The 23,702-nt window shown below is 36.5% G+C and overlaps 1 protein-coding gene and 1 pseudogene across 2 annotated transcripts in view; both read left to right on the top strand.

Annotated features, from left to right (window-relative positions):
• The first annotated feature begins 3,110 nt into the window (after nt 1–3,110).
• Nucleotides 3,111–23,702, top strand: part of LOC125817746 (formin-like protein 3) — a 62,479-nt gene continuing 41,887 nt past the window's right edge. For both annotated transcript variants that reach the window (XM_049497293.1, XM_049497295.1), the window contains exons 1-6: nt 3,111–3,324; nt 8,997–9,873; nt 9,971–10,418; nt 10,512–10,714; nt 11,947–12,182; nt 13,092–13,964. In XM_049497293.1, coding sequence (XP_049353250.1) covers nt 3,130–3,324; nt 8,997–9,873; nt 9,971–10,418; nt 10,512–10,714; nt 11,947–12,182; nt 13,092–13,952 — 2,820 coding nt within the window. In that variant the 5' untranslated portion in view covers nt 3,111–3,129 and the 3' untranslated portion in view covers nt 13,953–13,964. The remainder of the gene's footprint in view (nt 3,325–8,996; nt 9,874–9,970; nt 10,419–10,511; nt 10,715–11,946; nt 12,183–13,091; nt 13,965–23,702) is intronic.
• LOC125817749 (STOREKEEPER protein-like) lies at nt 18,144–23,656 on the top strand (annotated as a pseudogene).

The raw sequence follows: 23,702 nt of genomic DNA, 5'->3' as shown, positions 1-23,702 counted from the left end.
TTTAGAGTTCTTGTATGGCATCAAAACATAGGTATTGTGTTTTGAAATAGAAAACAATTTGGTTTGGTTTCGATAATTTTTGCATCCTTCTAGTTCATAAGGTTTTTGTTAATTTTCTGAACCTTTAAATTATAAGCTAAACATACGAGAGTGATCAATAGATCTTAATTCTTCAACTTAAGGGTGTGTTTGGTATGAAGTTTCCAATTTTCTCATGTTTGGTTGGGTTAAATGTTTTGGAAAATGTTTTCCAAATCAACTCATTTTCCTCAAATTTAAGGAAAATGACTTCCCTTCAAAACTTAAGGAAAACATTTTCCAAAACTCTCTTCCAACTTCAAATTACAATTACTTTTTTATTGAAAAAATCAATTTATTTTGTCCCTATCCTCAAACCAACCCCCCCCCCCCCCCCCCAAAAAAAAAAAAAAATTAAATTTAAAGCTTGTTTTTAGATTCAATTTTTTTACCCACCCTCAGCCCTACCCCTACCCCCACCCCCTCCCAAAAAAATATTAAAAATTATTTTTAAAAGATATTTCTAATTTCATTTTTTTATTTTTTACCCTCGCCCCCCCCCCCCCCCCCCCAATCAATTTTTTTTATTGTTTTTAAAAAATAATTTCAACTTCAAAATTTTATTTTTTCACTTCAGCCCTCGACCCCCCACCCACCCCTACCAGCCCCCCACCCCACCCACCCCCTACCAGCCCCCATCCCCCCCAAAAAAATTTAAGTTTGTTTTTAAAAAATATTTTCAACTTCAAAATTTCAATTTTTCACTCCTACCCTCAACCCACCCCCTACCACCCCCCCCACCCCACCCCCAAAAAAATTTAAGTTTGTTTTTAAAAAATATTTTCAATTTCAAAAATTATTTTCTACCCTAGTAAAAATAAAAGATATTTCTCAAAAAAAAAAATCATTCATAAATCAAACACTAAAAATCTTTTCCGGAAAATATTTTCTACTCACCAACCAAACATGAGAAAATAAGTCAAAAATCAACTTGTTTTCCAGAAAAACATTTTCTAGGAAAACATTTTCCATGGAAAACATTTTCCTTCATACCAAACACACCCTAAAAGTTATATATACTACAAAGAAAAGAATGTGCATGGTAATCAATAAACTGAATTTTTATGTCATGTAGATTTGGACTCGCACTAAATAATGCAGTATCGAAAAATCGACTAAATAATCAAATATCTTTTTACGACGTGGTAAATTATATTTATCGTGTAAATATTAACATACACTTACATGAATATAAATAAATCATTTCTTCAAATTAATAAGGTAATTTATATACTTATGTCTTACAAAAATAGATATATTTGATTTCATGATTTACAGAATTTTAATCTAATTACAGAAAATAAAGTAAAATATGATTAATTACATAAATCTTTGACCATCCCTTGGTTGACCAAATTTATGGTCATTTCATCCCACAAGGAACAGCTAATTAGTTCAAAGTTATTATTACAACATCTTTGTTTTTTCCTTATTATAAATTTGGTAAAGAGAACTAAATAAAAGGAGAAGAAATATTATCACTATTAGTTTAGTTAAGTCTTTCCACAAATAAAGTACAGAAATCACACAAATATATTTGTATCATAATGTAGTATAACTCATTTATAGGTAAGTTATATTCAGTTTTTTAAATGTATCATAATGTATAATCATTATTTATTATGACTTTTGATTATTTTTTATGTAAACAATATATGACTATATTTCTTGTAAACTAATTACTTAATTTTATATATTTGAAACTATCTCTAAGCACTTTATCACATTTGAATCAAAACTCTGAGGCGACTATTACTGCACAACTCGGCATCAGTACTTTCCAAGCTTATACCAAATCTCCCATAGGACTATAGTGTGGCCTTCTTTTTTTTCTTTACATACTTGAGTTTGTAGAGAATAGCAGAAGAAAAGTATAATCGATGAAGCTTCTGCTAGTCCAAAATCGTTAACTAAGATCGAAAGATTCAACTAAAGAAGAGAAAGCTAGAAGGGAGAGAGAGAGTATTTTGGATAAAAGAACTTTGTTATAGAAAAAGACTATTTGATTTGGGTTGTTCTAGGGTTGATTACAAATGTCTAATATCGCCCCTATTTATACTTGTATAGGGATGCTTCTAGAAATTATTCTAGATATATGATATATCTACAAGAAATATCTAGATATCCTTATCTTCTAACTATGTAACAAGAATTTAGATACTTCTATACTTTGTAGAAATCGAATTATCTAGAACATCTAGATTTTTCTTAAGTATAAATATCAAAGACATTTACTCTACAAAATTCTAGAAAATTCTTCTAAATATCGAAGATATTTTTTGTACATTCAAAAAATAAACTTTAATTTTTCACAGAGTTTGATCCTGAAATTTGATCAAATTATAAAAATTCAATCTTGAAATATTTTCAATGAACTAGTTTCGAAATTTCCACTCACAAAACTTTTTTTTTTAAGTAAAATAAAAATATGAAAGGAAAAATAAAACGTTTCTTTAAGTTCAAGATAAAATTTTAAAAAGGCCAAATTTCAAATCAGGTGTTCTGCCCCCTCTCTTATCTCAACTTTGTTCTCTGCACGTTTTTCCTATAAATATGTATTAAAAAAATTTGCCTCCGAAAAAAAATGAAATATTCCAACAAACAAAAATCCCAACTTAGAATTTGACCCAAAAAAGTAGAAAATCTGAGAGTTTTTCTAAATAAAACTTGAGGGAACCCCTTGAAATAGAATTCTTGATCATACATAGAATTCATCTCTTTCTTGAACCTTTGCTAAATCATTCTTTTTTTCTCTCACTATTTGTTACAAAAGAAACCAAAATTTTGCATTTTAATAGCTAAAGATACAATTTTTATGTGCATACATATACATTTTAGGTGTAAAAATTGAATCTTTTAGTGTTTATAGGGGCCACAATCCATCTGATTTATATATATACATTTGTATTGTAATATACATTTGTATATATATTTCAATTCTCTCTTTTAGCTGAGAATTCTTTGAATTGGATTAAAAATAGAAGGTTTTATGGTTGTTTCTTGGATTGCATTGGGTGTTTCTTGAAAAAAAAAAAGGGGGTTGTTGAATACATGCCAAATGCAATTAAAAGAAGGTCAGAAAATGGGATGATCAATATTATAATGGGAAGGGTTGCCTATGTGTTTGGTTTTGTTGCTTTGATTTGTCTTTGGGCAGCAAGAGATTCAGAAGGGAAAAGGACGTTTCCTGGAAGCAATTTAGACTTAGCTGGTCTTTGGCAGGGTCCTGTGATAGACGAAGACACGGTATGGATTTCATTTCACTTATATTCATATGGAGATGAATGTAATGTGCATTCATAAAATGTGTTTAGATATGAGTTGCTTGATGTATATGTTCTATGCATTTGTCTGCTGATAGCTAATTACTATTTTCTGATGAGTTAAGCAATTTCGTTGAAATTTGAAGTAGCTATTTCTAAAAGCTTAAGTTTTTAGATTAGATGGTCATACACTTTCGATATGGTATCAGAGTAGGCAGACGTCCTAGTAATCAAATCTCACAGCAACCCCATTATCAAAAGGAATTTTCATGTGTTTGGACCATGAAAAAGTATCAGGCTTGCACGTGGTAGGGGCATGTTGAAAATACAATTAAATAATAAAAATGTGTTCTCTTTCTAACAGCTAAGGTTTTAGATGAGATGATCACAGTCTTCAACAACTTTCATAAGAGGTTAACTTTTGGATTATGTAAATGAATTTGTGTTTTCGATTATGAGTGGGATTTAACCAATTTGGTCTTTGCCCACAACCAACAAATATGGGCTTAGGAGTCTATGCCAAAGTTTTTAAGGTTTTTCATTTCCAAAAGTTCAGAGACTTAGTTGTTATCTAAGTTGTGCGGACTCTTCACTTTCGATGCCGCACCCATGTCGGTAGTGGTGGACCCAGGATTTTTGCTCAGGGAGTTCAAAGTGTAAAGAAGCAGTTCAGGTGGTAATGCAAGTGCGCGGTGAGAAAAAATTATCTATACTACTGATTCTCCAAAAATACCCTACTTTTGGAGAATCCAACACACACCCGTTGACATTTTTGAAGAGTCCGAGCAACATAAGACTGTTAGTTGTAAAAATGGCTGATATTTGGAGGTTCATAGGAAACAAGAATTAAATCTGTATTTATAACAAAGACAATGCGAAAGGATCTCTTATAATCCACCTTGGAACTAAAATACTGTTGTTTTCCTGAAATCAATAACCTTTTCAACCTATTCCTTTAAACATACATGTATTGCATTGTTAAATTAGGTCTTAGGCCTAACTCACACCCCAAAAGCTAGCTCACAAGTTGCTGTCGCCATTGCTCGATATTCTGATTCTGCACTAGATCGAGCAACCACATTCTGTTTCTTACTCTTCCACGACACCAAATTACCTCCTACTAAAACGCAATATCCGGATGTCGAACGTCTGTCAGAGGGTGATCCTGCCCAATCAGCGTCTGTATATCCAATGATATGCTCATGGCCTTGATCCTCAAAGAGTAGTCCTTTACCGGGAGCTGACTTTATATATCGCAGAATACGAACAACTGCTTCCCAATGACTATCACACGGGGAAGTCATAAACTGACTTACAACACTTACAGGAAAAGAGATGTCAGGTCTAGTCACTGTGAGATAATTCAACTTTCCAACAAGCCGTCTATACCTTTCAGGATTACTAAGTGGCTCCCCCTGTCCTGGAAGGAGCTTAACATTTGGATCCATAGGAGTGTCAATAGGTCTACATCCCATCATTCCTGTCTCCTCAAGAATGTCTAAGGCATACTTGCGTTGAGAAATAACAATACCTGATCTCGACTGAGCAACCTCAATACCTAGAAAATACTTCAATCTGCCAAGGTCTTTAGTCTGGAAGTGCTTAAAGAGATGTTGCTTCAAATTGGTGATACCATCTTGATCATTACCAGTGATAACAATATCATCAACGTAAACAACCAAATAGATATATAGACTTGGTGCAGAATGACGATAAAACACAAAGTGATCAGCTCCACTACGAGTCATGCCAAACTCCTGAATTACTGTGCTGAACTTCCCAAACCAAGCTCGAGGAGACTGTTTTAGACCATAGAGTGACCTACGCAATCGACATACAAGGCTACTAGACTCCCCCTGAGCAACAAAACCAGGTGGTTGCTCCATATAGACTTCTTCCTCAAGATCACCATGCAGAAAAGCATTCTTAATGTCCAACTGATGAAGAGGCCAATGACGAATGGCAGCCATAGATAGAAAAAGACGAACAGATGCTATTTTAGCCACAGGAGCGAAAGTGTCACTATAATCTAGCCCAAATATCTGAGTATACCCTTTGGCAACAAGGCGAGCCTTAAGTCGATCAACCTGACCGTCTGGACCAATTTTGACTGCATAAACCCAACGACAACCAACAGTAGATTTACCTGCAGGAAGGGAGACAAGCTCCCAAGTACCACTCTTATGTAAAGCAGACATTTCATCAACCATAGCCTGCCTCCATCCAGAATGAGAAAGTGCTTCACCTGTAGTCTTAGGAATGGAAATAGAGGACAAAGACGACACAAATGCATAATGGGGTGATGATAGACGATGATAACTTAAGAAGGTATAATGTGGGTTAGTATTTCGAGTGGATTGTATACCTTTTTGAAGGGCAAGCGGTTGGCTAGGAGGAGGCAAGTCCGCAGTAGGAGCAGGGTCCGGCGCATGACATGAATCATCTGGGACTAGGGTTGGACGTGGACGGCGATGATAAGTTCGTAGTGGTGGCACTACAACTGGAGATGTAGAAGTAATCGTAGATTCCTCAAAGGTTGGCACAGGTAAAACCTGAGGTATGGGTAAGACCATAGATACATCAGGATGATCAGAAGATGTATAGTAAGGTTGAGACTCAAAAAACGTAACATCAGCGGACATAAGGTATCGATGAAGATCATGTGAATAACAACGATACCCTTTTTGAACTCGAGAGTAACCAAGAAAGACACATTTAAGGGCACGAGGAGCTAATTTATCTTTCCCTGGGGCTAAATTATGAACAAAACATGTGCTCCCAAAGACACGAGGGGGGATAGGATAGAGATGTGACTGAGGAAATAGTATGGAATGTGGAACCTGATTCTGAATAGAAGAAGACGGCATTCTATTTATTAAATAACAAGATGAAAGGACTGCATCACCCCAAAAACGCAGTGGAACATGGGATTCAATGAGGAGAGTGCGAGCAGTCTCAATGAGATGCCTATTCTTTCTTTCTGCTACACCATTTTGCTGAGGAGTGTATGGACAAGATGTTTGGTGAATAATTCCTTGATGAGACATAAACTCCTGAAACTGGGATGATAAGTATTCTAAGGCATTATCACTACGAAAAGTACGAATAGAAACACCAAACTGATTTTGTATTTCAGCAAAGAAACTTTTGAATATAGAAAATAACTCAGAACGATCTTTCATTAAGAAAACCCAAGTGCATCTCGAATAATCATCAATGAAACTAACAAAATAACGAAATCCTAAGGTGGAACTGACTCTACTAGGACCCCAAATATCAGAATGAACTAATGAAAAAATAGACTCTGAACGACCCTCAGTACTACGTGAAAATGTAGCACGAGTGTGTTTCCCAAGTTGACACGACTCACAATCTAATGTGGATAAACTAGACAAACTAGGCACCATCTTTTGCAGTTTGGATAGACTTGGATGTCCCAAACGTTTGTGAATTAGATCTGGGGAATCTGTAATGGAGCATGCTGTTAAGGAATTTGAAGAGGTAAGATAGTAAAGGCCTTGTGATTCATGTCCTGTTCCAATCATCTGTCCCGTACTGCGGTCCTGCATGAGAAAAAAATCATCAAAAAAGGTTATGCTACAATGTAGGGCTTTCGTCAAACGACTAACCGATGCTAGATTAAAAGGAGAACCAGGGACATAAAGAACAGAGTCTAGGGTGACAGAAGATACGGGTTTGGCTTTTCCAACCCTTTTTGGTTTTGTTTGGATCCCATTGGCTAAAGTAATAGCTGGAAGAGATTGTGAATAAACAATATCTGACAATAGTGATTTATTACCAGAGATATGATCAGAAGCCCCTGAGTCTATGACCCATGATCCAAGAGTGCTAGACTGTGACACACAAGTAAATGAATTACCCACAACAGAAACATCAGGTTGTGCAACCGAAACTACTTGTGGAGACGTTTGTTTATTTGCACGATACCGAAGGAACTCTTTATATTCCTTTAGAACAATAGGATCATAACTGGGTGGTGAACCATGCAAAATATAACATATGTCACGAGTATGTCCAGGTTTATGACAATGACTACACTTGGATCGAGGTTTTCCAAAACGTTGTTTACTTGCACGATTTCGAAGAAGCTCATTATATTCCTTTAGAACAATAGGATCATAACTGGGTGGTGGACCATGCAAAATATAACATACGTCACGAGTGTGCCCAGGTTTATGACAATGACTACACTTGGATCGAAATTTTCCAAAATGTTCTCTCCTTCGTCGATTCTCCATAGACTGGTATGTATGCTGGAAACTGACAGAAACTGCTATAGTGGTCTGAAAATATTGGAAGCTGCCGGAATCTGCCCACAGTGGCCTGAAAATTCTGATTTTACAGGGAACTTGCCGGAAACTGCCCTGCAGTGGTCTGCTTTCGCCGGAAACTGCCTGAAAATCACCGGAACCCTAATTCCGGTGATCGAATCTAGAGAAAACTGAATGGGTTCTGGTCGGAAATACTGGGCGACCCCAACAGAAGAAAACAGCTCGAAAAAAAATGACCGGAGCAGTGTTCACGCGCCGGCGCGTGAACAGATCTCGCCGGAAAACTTCCACCTCCGAACGGCGCGTGGGGGCGCGTGGGGGGTTGTTTTCCGGTGGAAATTCTTGGGGTTTGGTCGCCTGAGCTTCCCGAGCCTCGTGATGGTGTTGTCTTTCGCACAACACCTTCAGAACGAAAGATGACACAAATCAGTCCCAACCGTCGTCGCCGGAATTTGACACGGTGACTTGAAGTTTCTCACCAATGCTCTGATACCATGTGAGAAATATATGGGAAAAATAATATTGAATTGTGTATCTAAATAATTACATTGAGACCCTATTTATAGAGACCTAACTCACACCCCAAAAGCTAGCTCAAAGGGAGGAGGATTGTCCAAACCTTATAAGGAGTCCACCCATCTCATTAACCACCGATGTGAGACTTTTGTCATTCTTTAACACCCCACCTCACGCCCAGTGCTTAGCATCTGGTGCGTGGGCAATTTTGATTTTGGGGGCCCCAACATCGGGTGAGACGGACCCTGCTCTGATACCATGTTAAATTAGGTCTTGGGCCTAACTCACACCCCAAAAGCTAGTTCAAAGGGAGGAGGATTGTCCAAACCTTATAAGGAGTCCACCCATCTCATTAACCACCGATGTGAGACTTTTGTCATTCTTTAACATGCATCAAAGGTGTTTTCCTCGCACGGGCATTTTGAAGATCATTGTGCAAGAAAACTGGAGTCACCTTTCTGTTTCCCCAAACCAGCCTAGCATGTAAATCTGTATTCCCAAGCTGTTGCTTTTATCTAGCAAAATCTCTTGCTTTGTATCTTATTCCAACTGGAATAAGCGGAAAAAATTCTGACACGCTTTTGTAGTCCAGTTTTCTTTATCTGGATTTGGACAGTTAATTACATAAGCTAACAAGTTTCAATGCTGCCAGTTTAGTTGTTGAATGTTTTGATTTATTGTACATATAATGTAGCCATCAAATTTGAATTTTCAAAAGATGCAAGATGGAGAAGCGTCTGTTGCATAATAGTGAAACAAAACAACTTTATATTCGTATTTAGAATTCACTTCTCACTTAATTCTTGCCTTGTCAGAATACTAAAACTTGATGATCTTCTGTATGCAGGCCGAGCAGGTATGGATTCATTGCAGGGAAGAGTTAGAAGAGGGTACCGAAGCTGCAAAGTTTCTGGAATATTATATTCAACAGACAGCAACAGGAAGTTACAGTTACTTAAAACAGGATATAGCTTTGTTGAGAAAAAGAACGTTACAAAAGGCTATTGAAGATTTGCCTCCCCGAGAGAAGCAGATTTTGTTGCAGTGCTTAAGAAGGAAAAATGTTCCAATTCATATTTCTGATAGTGACGATGCATCTAGTACTTGGTTTAGCAAGTACGAAGAGCTTTTTTCACAATTGTCAAGTGTTCCCAGGAGGTACCTAAGAAAAAGAAAGAATCCATTTTTGCCCAAAAAAAAAGCTCTAAGAAAAAGAAAGAAATCATTTTTGCCAAAAAAACATGCTCCAGTTCCATCCCTAGCACCATCTCACCCTGCAACTGTTCCGTCTACCGCTCCATCTCCAGGCCCTGCAACTGTTCTGTCTCCCGCTCCCTCTCCAGGTCCTGCAGCAGTTCAAATGCTCGCTCCGTCTCCAGGTCCTGCAACTGTATCACCAGTTTATGCTCCAGTTCCTTCTATTGAAGTGCCCACTAGCTCTCCTCCAACTGTGCAGCCTCCTTCTCCAGTTATAAAACCTCCTGCAAAGCGTCCAAATTCAACACTTTTACCTGCTAATCCTCCAGATAAACCGCAAAATGGTCCTAATTCTCAGGGAAATAATCAGCAGCATCGAAATTATTTAATTGCTGCAGTGGCTGGATGTTCTGTTGCAGGAATTGCCTTTTTAGCTCTGTTGATATTGTGTGTTAAGAATAAGAAGAAAGAAGTAGCTCCAGATGATGGGCAAAGGGATGGGAAATCCCCTCTGAATTCTAATGCAGGTGTCTATTTGCTGCTATTTATCATGATGGTTAATTAATCTCATTGTATCTTTCTTTTTTATTACATTTCAGCAATTTGTATGATTTGTGTTGTCAGGTTCTTCTCTAAATGTCAAGAGTGCATCTGCTGTAAATAATGCTGATCCTCATAATTCTTCCGAAGCAGACGTGGAACTGTCAAAATCTGAGATGAATGCCAATGCTCATGCACCATTACCGCTTCCTCCAGGAAAATCTGCACCTCCACCTCCACCTCCACCTCTGCCTCCTGGTCCTCCACCTCCTCCTCCTCCTAAACCACCTGCTCCGAGCCCACCTCCACCTCCAAAATCTCGCCCTCCTAATCCACCAAAACCTGGTAATTTGCCAAAGCCTTTACCTCTTGGAGCACATCAGAGAGGACGTTCTTCTGAGGCCAGGGGAAGTGGCTCATTGGGTGAATCTGATGCTCCAAAAACAAAATTAAAACCATTCTTTTGGGACAAGGTTCTTGCTAACCCTGATCACTCTATGGTTTGGCATGAAATAAAAGCCGGCTCGTTCCAGTAAGCTTTGCACTGGTTTTTCTATTTACTTTGCTCGTGCGAGAGTTTAACTGTTTCTGCTTTTACCATTCTGATTGCTGAATTTTATTACAGGTTTAATGAGGAGATGATGGATTCTTTATTTGGATATATACCAGGAGACCAAGGGAAAGATGATCGAAGAAAAGCTTCCTCATCCTTTGATCAAACCTCACAGTATATTCAGATTATTGATCCTAAGAAATCACAAAATCTAGCAATTCTTCTCAAAGCCTTAAATGTGACAACAGAAGAAGTTTATGATGCTCTCGAGGAGGGTAAATCTCTCTCTCTCTCTCTCCCTATAGTGGCTGTATGAATCCTTTTAGAAATTCCATTTGATTTGGTCCATTTCATTCCAGTACTAAATATTTTATCTAAAAGGACAATTTTTGGATTATCTAATACAAGAATACTGCCCATCTCACATTGATCCCTACGTTGATATATATGTCTCTAACAAAACTAATAGGCTCTTGGCAAACATCTCACCTGAGTAGTATAACATCAATAAGTTAGCATAATCCTGACTAGTTGGTATCACCTATATAAATCATTTGCTTCATTTTGTTCTATTCTTAGCTACGTCCTCATTGATTTCAAGAAAATCTAGGGCTAACTTTCCTACATATGGTTTTAGGCTTACCTTGTTCTCTTTTGGAGCCTGAATTTATCATATTTTTTCACCTGTGAACGGTACATTTGGGAGCCTATGTATGACATGCTAAACCATCTCAGTCGACCTTTTTTAATTTTATCCTCTACATGTGATACTTGCACTCTCTGTCAGATCTGTTTATTTTGATCTTTTCAAATTTTGTACAATTGCATTTCTACAATGCTCAGATTGTGGATATTTTGGACCTTAGCAACCCAACATTCGCTTCCATATAACATTGAAACACCCCTTTGTTTCAACCTTTTATATTTTAACGTAAATGTGATACATGTTCATTTATAATGACATTCTCCTGGAAAAGTGAACATTCTTTTGAATTAAATCGGCATCATGACATCTGCACATGCTGTATTTACTCTTGTGTTTAAGGGAAAGAAAAAGTCCCATCTAAAATTTTCATTGTCTGTGTTGCAACATGTCAACGATCACCTAGATACCAATCGCAAAAGCTTAAAGGGATGAGAGGACCAGTTAGAAGAAAATGTAATCTTTGAATGATAGCATATGCTTATTTTGTTACAACTGGATACATTGAAAAGCATGTCCTAGACTCCTACTTCAGCTTGCAAAAAAAAAAAAGCAAAGTTTGTAGAGCATGAAATTAATTGGAAAACTATGGTATTACTTCAGTCATTTACATTTGGTATGGTACTTATTTGATTCGCTGATTTTTAAAAGATGCAAACAATCCCAAGGAAAACATTGAAGTTTCACGATGATAAAAATTCCTTTATTGTCATGTACCTTGCCACACACAATTGATCTTAACTGCTATTAATATTAAGTCGTGAAAAATTTGACGTCTATCTAATTACTTAAGTCTCTTATCAGGTAATGAGCTGCCTCCTGAACTCATAAGAACTCTCTTGAAGATGGCACCAACAACGGAAGAAGAACTAAAACTCAGATTATTTGCTGGAGACATTTCTCAGCTCGGTCCTGCTGAACGTTTTCTTAAGTCCATGGTTGCAATTCCATTTGCCTTCAAACGGATGGAAGCATTGCTGCTCATGTGTTCTCTTCAGGAAGAAATTTCTTCCATTAAAGAGTCCTTTGCGACCTTAGAGGTAAAGTGTAATTTTTTTTTATAATTTGATGGTTGCAGTGTAGGGTGAAATTTTTTTGTTATTCTGCTTTGGTCTCAGTTTTTAACTGTCGATTCTGTGCTTGGTGGTTTGCCAACTATTCATACATGAACTCAGATAAGAAAAGAAAGCAAATAACGGTGTTTATCTGGGTGAAGAGTTTAGAAAGGAAGATTTTGAAATTTGTGATCTAAAACAAGTCAGGCATTTATATGTCTAGAAACCGTCTCATTAAGGGTAAAATGAGAAGTTTATAGATTACATTAATTCTAATTATAGAAAGGTATTATTCTTTATGGAACAAACAAAAAAGGAAAGTGTGCCACATAAAATGGGACAGGGGGAGTAACATATATGTGGTGTACATCATGTGACTGAGATATCATCTCTGGAGTATCATCCCCTTTGTTAAAAAGTGAGAACAATAAGAAAACAAATAAAGGAAATCAACTGTTCTTTTAGATTATTAGTGGCAAAAAGTATGTAGACATTAGACTTTTCTTAGTGAAGGGGAGGGGACCATTTCTTCGTGTAATTTATAATCAACAGAAATATAACAGTTAGTTGGACTCACCCGATTTTTCTTCTTAGATTCTTGGTTTCTCATTTTTTATATTAACATACGGAGTTTTTCAATTGAAGGGGGTCATTTCACTTTGCGTGAAATACTAAAGCTGAACGTTAAACAGTTGGATATGCAGTATCACCTGATTTTGAATTTTGATAGTGCCAGAAGATTATTTAAAATCTTTCTACCCTGAACTACCGGTATGAAGATGTGTATTGGCTAGTGATGCCAAGGGAATTATAGCCATCCTTGGGAAATTTTAGTAACTCTCTACCTTTCGTGATAATATAGAAGAACTTTTTACTCATCATTGTGACTTGCAGGTCGCATCTAAGGAACTAAGAAACAGCAGACTCTTCCTGAAACTTCTTGAAGCAGTTCTAAAAACTGGAAACCGCATGAACGATGGCACCTTCCGTGGTGGTGCGCAGGCATTCAAGCTTGACACACTGTTGAAACTCTCAGATGTGAAAGGAGCTGATGGCAAGACAACACTCTTGAACTTTGTAGTTCAGGAAATTATTCGATCTGAAGGATTAAGAGCAGCACGTAAATTAAGAGAGAACCAAAGCACTACCAGTGTGCAGACAGAAGATCTTGTAGAGGATCCTGCTCAGGAGTCGGCAGATTATCACCGTAACCTTGGTCTTCAGATGGTTTCTGGTTTAAGCAACGAGCTTGAGAATGTAAGAAAAGCTTCACTTATTGATGGCGAGAGCTTAAGTGCAGCTGTCATGAAGCTTAGTCACTCACTAGTGAAAACTAAAGAGTTTCTGGACACTGATATGAGAAGTTTGGAGGATGAAAGTAAGTTCCGTGATACACTCACAAATTTTATCCAACATGCAGAACAGGAGATGACTTGCATACTAGAAGAAGAGAAAAAGATAATGTCTTTGGTTAAGAGCACAGGAGATTACTTCCATGGAAATTCAGGGAAGGACGAAGGCTTGCGTCTCTTTTCAGTTGTTAGTGATTTCTTGATTATGTTGGACAAGGCATGTACAGTGGTGAGAAACTCAACGAAGTTACCAGTGAAGACTCCTAAAAAAGGGACATTAACATCTCCTTCCCAAGAATCCAGTCCTGAGTCTTTGCCAGACATGAGTAAACAACTATTTCCTGCAATCCAGGAGCGACAGATGCACTATTCTAGTTCAGATGACGAGAGCTCAAGCCCATAGCTGATTGTTTAGGTTTGTCTATTTGTAAAACTGAGTTTCCATGAAACTAATGTAAAGAGGGCTGATGCGTCATAACTTTGCTGTTTTTATGCGTAGGTGTCAGAGTACTTTGGAGCTAATATGGCTTGGATAATAGTCAACGACTATATGAGGCCTAAGGTGTGCCTCCTACGCCCCAGTTAGCGAACACATGCTCTTCGAGATAGAGGGAATAGACATTCGCTTCAATGCTCTCTTAGAGCCCTAGCACTAGCGGTAGGAAGAATGGCTATAGTATAGATGCCATAGTAGCTATTGCATGGTCTACTACAACGATCCACGGAGTTAAATCACAACCTCTCACTGTCTGTAGTCACCTTTGTCTATAACAATCCAAATATCGAGATGGTAATTGTACTGAAATCTCCTAAATATTTGTTAAATTATTTTTAGTATATATTGGAAGTTAGACCAGATTCGTATAGTTGCAGCTTTTTATTCTTCTAGTTTCAGCTTCTTTTTCTCGTCAAGATGCATGATTGCTAATTCATATGTTTCTAATCCATTTTGTGTCTAGTTTCTTTGTTGGACACTCAACTTGGTACAATCTTTTAGTGTCATATCTTCCAAAACCAAGCTGTGCACCATCCGCTTTGCAAGCCCAACTACTTCTGCCTTAACAACATTTACTAGATTACGTATGTTTCATTATCTACTAAACTGTCATATCCTTTGTGTTGTAATTGTCTACTCCTCATTCGATATTTCTGTAAATATGAATTTGTTAGTATTAGGATTGGCATATAGCATTTCTAAGGACGTCCCTTCTGTATAAGCGTTTAATCTTTCGGCTGATTGATATTGGAAAAGATTGCACCTCCATGAGGTAGTAATAAGGTCTATGTCCTTCTGCTTTGTTTTACTATGTAAAGGTGAAGAATTTCAAGCTTTGGCAATATATTGATTTTATTTCTGGCTCCCATGGCTTTGTTCAAGTGACAAAGGTAGAGGGAGTCACAAGTTTGGTATTTAAGTGGAGAATGATAGAGGATAGATCTATTATCTCCGAGTTTCAAAGCATTGGTCCCAAACAATTAGTAAATGCATTGGCATTGGCGATTGATTTGCAATACTTTGCAAATAATTTATTTTTTTAACCTCTTGTTCGCACAGATTTGAATGGGGCTCCAAATGAGACAATGATAATTTATTTCAATCTATCTCCTTTTCTCATTGCTTATTTTCTCCCCTAAATTACTGGCAACTTATTCATCTAAATGCCAAGTAGGAAATCTTATTGTAAAACTATCTTGTATCATGTGTTTTAGATATTTGATAATAGAAGGATACTCATAACCAACCTATATTCCAACATTCTTTGAGGTCTCATGTTTGTACATTGAGGTGGAAAAATTAGAACATATACCACATAATCAAAATTTCTAAAATAGCAATTAGAACATATTCTTGTAATCTTCAATTGAAAAAAGTTTGTATGTTTACGCACTTCATACATTGCTATTATACAACATATAAATTTACGCTACTTTTAATACATAAATAAGTCTTTTTCTCATCAGCATCCAAACGAGCCCTAAGAATATAATATTGCTAATGGAGATGAAAAGAATAGGGATAAGGCACACGTACCCCCTAGACTATGACCGAAATCTCAAAGACACATCTTAACTAAACTAAGGCTCTATTACCCCCTGAACTCATTTTTCTTTTGTAATTTTATACACCTTTTGGCTTACATGGAAGACTCCATGACTCCACATAGTTGGGCGCGTGGGGATGTTTGGATGTCACGTAAATTTGAAAAAAAATATATAATGATGTTATTTGGAGTTCTTGATCTTTGGAAGAATGAGAGTTGGAGATTTTGAGAGTTGATATACGTATAATGATGTTGTTAGATTGTAAGATGGACTTAGGGAAGTTGTTTGAGGGTAAAAGGTCAAGAATACCCTTCTAGGAACGTAAGAAGACCATAAAAATCAAAGAAAATGATATTTTAATGAATCCTATCGGCCAAAACGATGATCTAGAGGTCTCCTCACCGAAAATAGTTGGTGGATTGCCTAATGAGACTTTAGATCACCCAAATGGACAGAAACTTAAGGTTTTCAGGACAATTTGGCAATTCTCCAACCCATTCGGCTGATCGTCGATTGAGCAGGTGACCTTGCCCAATTTCCCAGCCCGAGTCTGTTCTAGTAAAACGACCATAACTTTTTACTTCGAATTCGAAATAAGGCAAACTCTGTGGCGTTGGAAAGAAGACGCATAGACCTTTAATTTGATAGGTCATAGACCACCTAATTCATTATATGTTGAGAGGTATTAGTATTTCAAGTTGACCTTTATATGAACTCATGCAAGAACTTAGCCAACAAGAATGCTTTGAACTTGGCTTGGTGTTTGAGGTCTCTTATGACCCTAGATCACTTTAGATACACTTTATACACTTGGTAAAGAACCTTAAAACACATGAGCAAGTATGACATCATGTCATCACCCGGTTCGAGCTCATATACTTACGACAAACGATTCAAAGTTTTAAGAGAAGAGTTGCGAAGTGTTATAGAATGATTCAGGTCTTAGCTTAGAAATTTTCCATGGTGTTACAGTAAGGTAGGATAAAACTGTGTACTCTCACTTCTAAAATTTTACTAGATATGTTTGTTGTTGTTTAAAACTGAATCTCCTTTTCCTAATTTAAGTTTATGAAATTTGAGAAAAAAATATATTATAATTTTGTCATTTTTCTATTAGGCTTTACAATTTAGCTATTCATAATAAAAGGCTCATTGAGTTTTTGAATTTCCTTTTAGTAATATTTGTTTGTCTTGTTCGAATAAAATAATTTAGAAATAATATCAACAAATACATATCAAAATTCAATGTTATTTCCAAAATACAAACAATACAATAATTTAAAAAAATTGTTAGCAAATATAACTTAAACATGTATTAACGTACCAAGTTCAATTTTATTTTCAATATCAAAATAATACAATACTTGAAAAATGATAGTAACAAATATTAATTAAATATATATTGACATATAAAAGGTCAAAACATGTATCTTATTTGAATAAAAAATGTAACATACAAATATAATTTTACTTTCAAGATTCAAACACTACAATACTTTGAAATGTTAGCAAATATTATTTAAACATATATAGACATATTAAATTGATTTATTTTTAAAATTTGGCAATAACTGGTTCTATTAAATGTAAATGTAAATGTCAATTCTATTATTAGAAATTTAAAAAAAAAACACAAATTCCAAACTGGACCACTTAACGCGTTAACTACACTAACAAAAGTATGGGGATGAGCCGGATGTCCTTTCATCGGGCTCTATTCCCACCCTTTAACATTAGCTACAGTTAGCCCGAGTTCTGTGTGACCACATTTTTATGAATCGAATTGTCCCAGCCTAACCGGATGATATCCTTACTTCAATGTTCGAACTATAAGAATTAATAATCTCATTATTGACCAAAAAAAATATGGAATAGAAATTTATATTCAAAATATACGTAATCTAAGAATATGATAAGTAATTTTATAAAAATTTCTATTTATTGATACGACTTCTTCTACAATCTCAGACTTCTTCCTCCCTTTCTCTTTCTAGGTCTCTTGCGACCTCTTTGTTGTTGGTTTCGATGGGCAACAACTTTTGCAGGAACACTCGGCTTGACTGTGAAGTCTGATGTAGAAGGGGAAGGCAAGGAATAACCCGATTCCACTTCAAATTTGGATTTTGATCCATCTTCGTTTTCGGTATCAGAAGAAGATTAGAGTTTCTATAGGGTTTTGAACTGATTTTTGAGTGATGGATCTCTTTTCAACCGAATGGGTTATTTTGAGTCCTTCACCGCTTTTGGTGCTCGATATTTTTTTTCAAATTCACATAGATTTAATTAAAAACAACAAATCACATTTTGAAAGGAGAATTCTTCCGATTAAAAATCACTAATAAGATGTGATTGCTCCGTCATCCTCCGACCATCCCCATTCCACATGTGCGTAGTGGTATTGGTGTGACTCATAAAACTCACGTGGAACACATGTCCAAATGGGGGAAAGTAATTATCCAATTGTAGAAGGCGCGACAATTGATGAAGACATTGGCATTTTGTATAAATAAAAAAAACCCTACATAAAGCTTTCATCTTTTTGTCTTTGCTTCAACACTCACCATAGATACCGCTGACGGCAGAATAGCTCTCTTCTTGTTTGCTGAAGCAATGGCCCCCAAAACCAAATCCCGCTTAGTAGACCAGCCTCCTTCTGTATCCTCATCTGAAGAACAAGAACAGGTTGAAGAATCCCGGGAAGAAGAAGAACAACAATCGGGGAGGAAGAAGGAGAAGAAGAATCAGGGGAAGAAACTGAAGAACCCAAGACAGCACATCCTGTTGTAAAGAGACCCATCACTCAGAAACTCCAATTTTCTTCTGAGTCCGGCAGTGAGAATCGGTCAGGATCCGAATCGGAAGCGGAATCGGGCCATTCCCTGCCTTCCCCTTCTGCATTGGACTTCACCGTGAAGCCCAGTGTTCCTGCTAACGCTGCTGTCCCGTCGAAACCAGCAGCAAAGAGGCAGCAAGATACCCAGACAGAGAAAGGGTGGAAGAAGCCCAAGATTGCAGAAGAAGAGGAGAAAAAATCAGCTGCTACTCCTCGCAGTCTATGGAGCGATGACGACCAGCTTGCTCTACTCAAAGGTATTGCTGAATACAGGGCGGTAAAAGGTATGGAACCTAGTGCCGATATGTCTGTTTTTCATGAATTCATCAGGGGGAAGTTGCAGGTTGAAGTTTCAAAGAAGCAACTCCGTGAAAAGGTAAGGAGGTTAAAGAAGAAATATTTGACTAATGTGAAAGATGGTGAGGAGCCAGTTTTCATGAAGGGTCTGGATTTTCTAGTTTTTGAGCATTCAAAGATGATTTGGGGTGCCCCTGGAACTAGCAATGGAGTTAGCACTAATGGCACAGCTAAAATTACTGTTGAGGTTAAGAAGAGTTCTGAACCTAAGAGAAGTGCTAAAGTCAGCAAACCCAAGGATGATGAGAAACATAAGGAAGAAGAGAAACATGTTGTTGTAAAAGAGGTGGTTAAGGAGGATATAGTTAAGGGTGATCAACAGGATTTCCAGTCCAAATATCCACATTTGACTGCTTCATTTGAAAGTATGGCTGGCATGTCTACAATGTATCCGAATGGAACAAGTTTTTTAAAGGAGAAGATGAGTTTGATTGCTAATAACAAGGCTAAAGTGTTGGAGAAGAAGTGGAAGAAACTGGAGGATGACGAAGCTGCCTTGATGGTGAACCGCTTAGAGTTGATTGCGGAGCATTACAGATTGGTGGTCGATGCAATGAGAGGTAACTAGATGCTGATGGATCATGTTCTATTCGATGCTACAAGTTCTGATACTGTTTCGGTGGAGTTTTAGATTTTGTTTCATAGTCTTGTTTCTCAAGACAATTTCTTCTCGCGTTGATGTACTTATGTTTAGTCCGCGAGGTAGATTTAGTTTATCAAGTTGATTCATACATTTTATTGCTTAATTAGTTTTACTAGTGAACTGGTTTGGATGATATTCGCCGTGTTGCTTCTTATATATGTTAGTGTTGTATGGAGTGATTGGCTCTATTACTGGGTTGCAATGAAATGCCTACACATTCCTATCATATAATGCCATGTATGGTGGAAGCAAGCTTAGGAATAGCTGAAATGGAATGTCTGGAGACGTTCTGGTTCATCCTTTGTAATATGTCATTTCCTAAACCAGATGGAAATATATTTAAATGCGATCTTTCTCAGTTTTTGCAGCTTGTGTTGATTTACTTTGTTCTCAATCGTTGTTCATGCCAGCTTATCATACCGGTTAATTGATTTGGGGAGGGGGTGGTGGGTTATTTACAGTTTCCTCGAGATATTTCTTTTGGTATAGAGTGCAATGTTGTTTCCTGCTTCTTAGGTGTTTCCTTTAACTGCTTATTCTCTCTTCTTTCCTAGTGAAGATATTCTGCAGCGCATGAATGCTCACACAACCTTTTATATGTGTGTGCATGTCTACACACTTGCATTTATCATCATTCAATCAACTATATTTCAATTCTGAAATCATTGAGGTCAGTTATTATATGAATTCTCAATATCCATTAGTTTTGTTCAGGTCCATTGCATTCCTATACTGATTGATTAGGTCTTAAAAGACAAATTAGGGGTTTCCTAAATCTCCCACACATCTCTATGGTATCTATTGTCTAGTTTAATCTCAACTGTTTGGCATAACTCATGCAGATCTTTTGGTTTGATTGTGTTCTGTTTTTAACCAAGTCTACATGGATTTCAAAAAACTTCAGGGATTGTAAACTATTTTTTCCGTGCGATTTTAGTTCACCTTTTAAAAATCTTAGTTATCGTGTTGTCAAACCTATAAACCAGTGTATTTTGGAGGTCTTAACACATGGGGAAGGCATCTAACTTTATCTTCTATATGTGCTACCTGCACTCTATTACATGTAATAAGTTCTGGCATTTCCCAATGTACTTGTGTCTAAAAGTGTCGTCCAGTTTTATAAGATCTTAAATTTGTTTTAATATCAGTTCTTTGACAACATTTATCTTATGAACATCTTGAGCATCTTAGAAATGCAATTCACTCTTGTATAATAGTATGTTATACAATCATTCTATCCTGAATAATGTTTTTATCGCATGGAACCGCTCTAGGATTCTTTTGGTTTCAGCCCTCCTTATTTGGCTCTCTCTGTCATACCTTATTTTCTTGGTAGACTCAAAATAGATATCTAAATTGTTTATGTTGAGAATATAATTAAATAATAAAAGTATGCTCTCTCTAATAGCTTAATCTTTTAGATGAAATTGTCACATACTTCAATATGGTATCAGAGCAGGCAGAGGTCTTGAGATCAAATATCACCGCCACCCAAACAATCAAAATGAATTTCTATGTGCTTGGCCCATGAAAAATCAGACTCGTCCACCCGCACGTGAGGGGGTATGTTGAGAACAGAATTTAATAATAAAAGTGTCTTCTCTCTAAGGAGAAGACATTGTTGGAGCAGGTAATAAGTCACCAAGATTGCTTTGTGCACCTTTATATGAGTTGGAAATACCAAACTTGATTAGCAAGTTCAGTAAGAGGTTGAGGTCGTCGGAAATAGACCTTAAGATCTGGAGATGGAGTTGGGGTTGGAATAGTTTGAACGAGAAGGATTGCTATGGCCTTCTATTTCCGTATTAGGAGAAAAATATGGAGATGCCTCAAGAAAAGTAACATTCGTAGAGATCAAGCACTTATTGATAGAGGGATAAAAGCCATATGTAACCTTTTTGTAGACTAGAATACCCGAGAAAGACACATTTAAAGGTCTTGTGCTGAAGTTATCAATTATAGTAACAAAATAATGAATGCCTAAGGAAAAATCACAGGACTTGCACCCCATATATTTGAATGAACGATTTCAAACATAGAGGTGGTCCGTTTATTGACGCATTTTGGGAAAGAGGCACAAGTGTGCTTACCAAGCTAACACGACTAATATTTTAACGAAGATAAACTAGATAAACTTGGGACCATCTTTTGCAATTTCAAGAGACTTGGATAACCCAATTGACTATGGAGCAATTCAGAAGAAACAACATATAGTGTTGGGATAGAGAGCAGGTACAATCCCTGTGACTCATGTCCTTTTCCAATCACCTGTCTCGTACTCTAATGTCTGATCCTACACAAGAACATAATCATCAAAGAAGGTTACAACACATTTCAGGTTTTCTATTAATTTGCTAATAGAAATAAGATTATATATGCATTCAGGTGCAAAAAGGACTGATTTTAAAGGTATGGAATGATTTTGAGAATATAATTAAATAATAAAAGTGTGCTATCTCTAATAAGTTAAAACTTTTTATTTTGATAACCGAGAAATCCGTCTCTGACCCACCCTTTAGACCAATTACAACCTTCTAAACTCAGTGGATGATGGGTCTGCCCCTCTACCCTTCTCCACTTAATACTGGGCTTCACTTTGCATGGTGTGGGGCTTGAACCTGCTACCTAAGCCACAAATCCTCCACCTTTTGCCACTCGAGCTAGGCTTGGGGGCTAACAACTTAAACTTTTAGATGAGATGGTCACACACTTCAATAGTTTCATTATGCACCATAGCTCCATCTTATGGAACAATTTTAGCTCTGAAAGATATTTCTTAGAGGACATCTCAGTAATATATAACTAAGGTTTATTTATTTCTGAATAACTTTAGGTATGTGGTGCTTAAATTATATATGACTAAAGTTTAGCTTTACTTAAGTTTAAGCCAAAATGATTCAGTTAATTCTTATGATTAAAGTTCAGATGAAAATGAATGTGCTTCAATTATATCTAACTTCAACTTTGAACTTATGCATTCTAAAATTATTTTATTCAATGAACAAATTTATAATTTTTTACATGTTATGAATATAACTTAAATGATAATTCTCTATTGGGCATCATAGCATATGGAGATTAATGCAATGTGCATCCATAAAATGTTTAGATATGAGTTGCCTAATGTATATGTCAACTATGGTTGTTATTGACATGTTTGCACATTTGTTTGCTGATACCTGATTACTATTTTCTGATGAGTATTAGCAATTTCGTTGCAATTGAAGTAGCCTTATTTTTGTTGAGAATACAATTAAGTAATTAAAGTGTGCTTCAAAAAGCTTATGTTTTTAGATGAGACGGTTACACACTTTAACAACTTTCATAAGAGGTAAACTTTTAGATTATTTAAATGAATTTGTGTTTTCAAGTAAGAGCAGGATTTAACCTATCTGGTCTTTGCCCAAAGTTCCTGAGGCTTTTCATTTCCAAAAGTTTATAGACTAAGCTATTAGTAGTAAAAATGGCTGAAATTTGGATGTTCATTGGAAATAAGAATTGAATCTGTATCTATAACAAAGACAATGCGGAAGAATCAATAATATTCCACCTTGGAACTTAAATACGGTGTTTTCCTGAAATCAGTAACCTTTTCAACCTATTCCTTTAAACTTATTTGTATTGCATCAAAGGTCTTTTCCTCGCACGAGCATTTTGAAGATCATTGTGCAAGAAAAACTGGAGTCACCTTTCTGTTTCCCCAAGCCAGCCTAGCATGTAAATATGTATTCCCAAGCTGTTGCTTCTATCCAGCAAAATTTCTTACTTTGTATCTTTTTCCAACTAGAATAAGGAAAAAACCATTCTGACACACTTTTGTAGTCCAGTTCTCTGTATCTGGATTCGGACAGTTCAATTACATAGGCTAACAAGTTTCAGTGCTGCAAGTTTAGTTGTTGAGTGTTTTGATTCATTGTCCCTATACTAAGGCCATCAAATTTGAATTTTCAAAAGATGCAAGATGGAGAAGCATATGTTGCATCATGAAAATCACAAAAGCAACGTTATGTTGGTATTTAGAACTTACATCTCTCACTTAATTCTTGCTTTGGCAGAATACTATTACTTGATGAAATATTCTGTATGCAGGCTGAGCTAGTATGGATTCATTGCAGGGAAGAGTTAGAAGAGGGTACTGAAGCTGCAAAATTTCTGGAATATTATATTCAACAGATAGCAACAGGAAGTTATAGTTACTTAAAACAGGATATAGCTTTGTTGCGAAAAAGAACCTTACAAAAGGCTACTGAAGATTTGCCTCCTCGAAAATAAGCAGA

The sequence above is a fragment of the Solanum verrucosum genome, unplaced genomic scaffold (assembly GCF_900185275.1).
Source record: "Solanum verrucosum unplaced genomic scaffold, falcon-dt-bn FXZP01000280.1, whole genome shotgun sequence".
NCBI lineage: Eukaryota > Viridiplantae > Streptophyta > Magnoliopsida > Solanales > Solanaceae > Solanum > Solanum verrucosum.
Note: the sequence above shows the minus strand (reverse complement) of the source record. Positions and strands in the feature narration are given on the sequence as shown.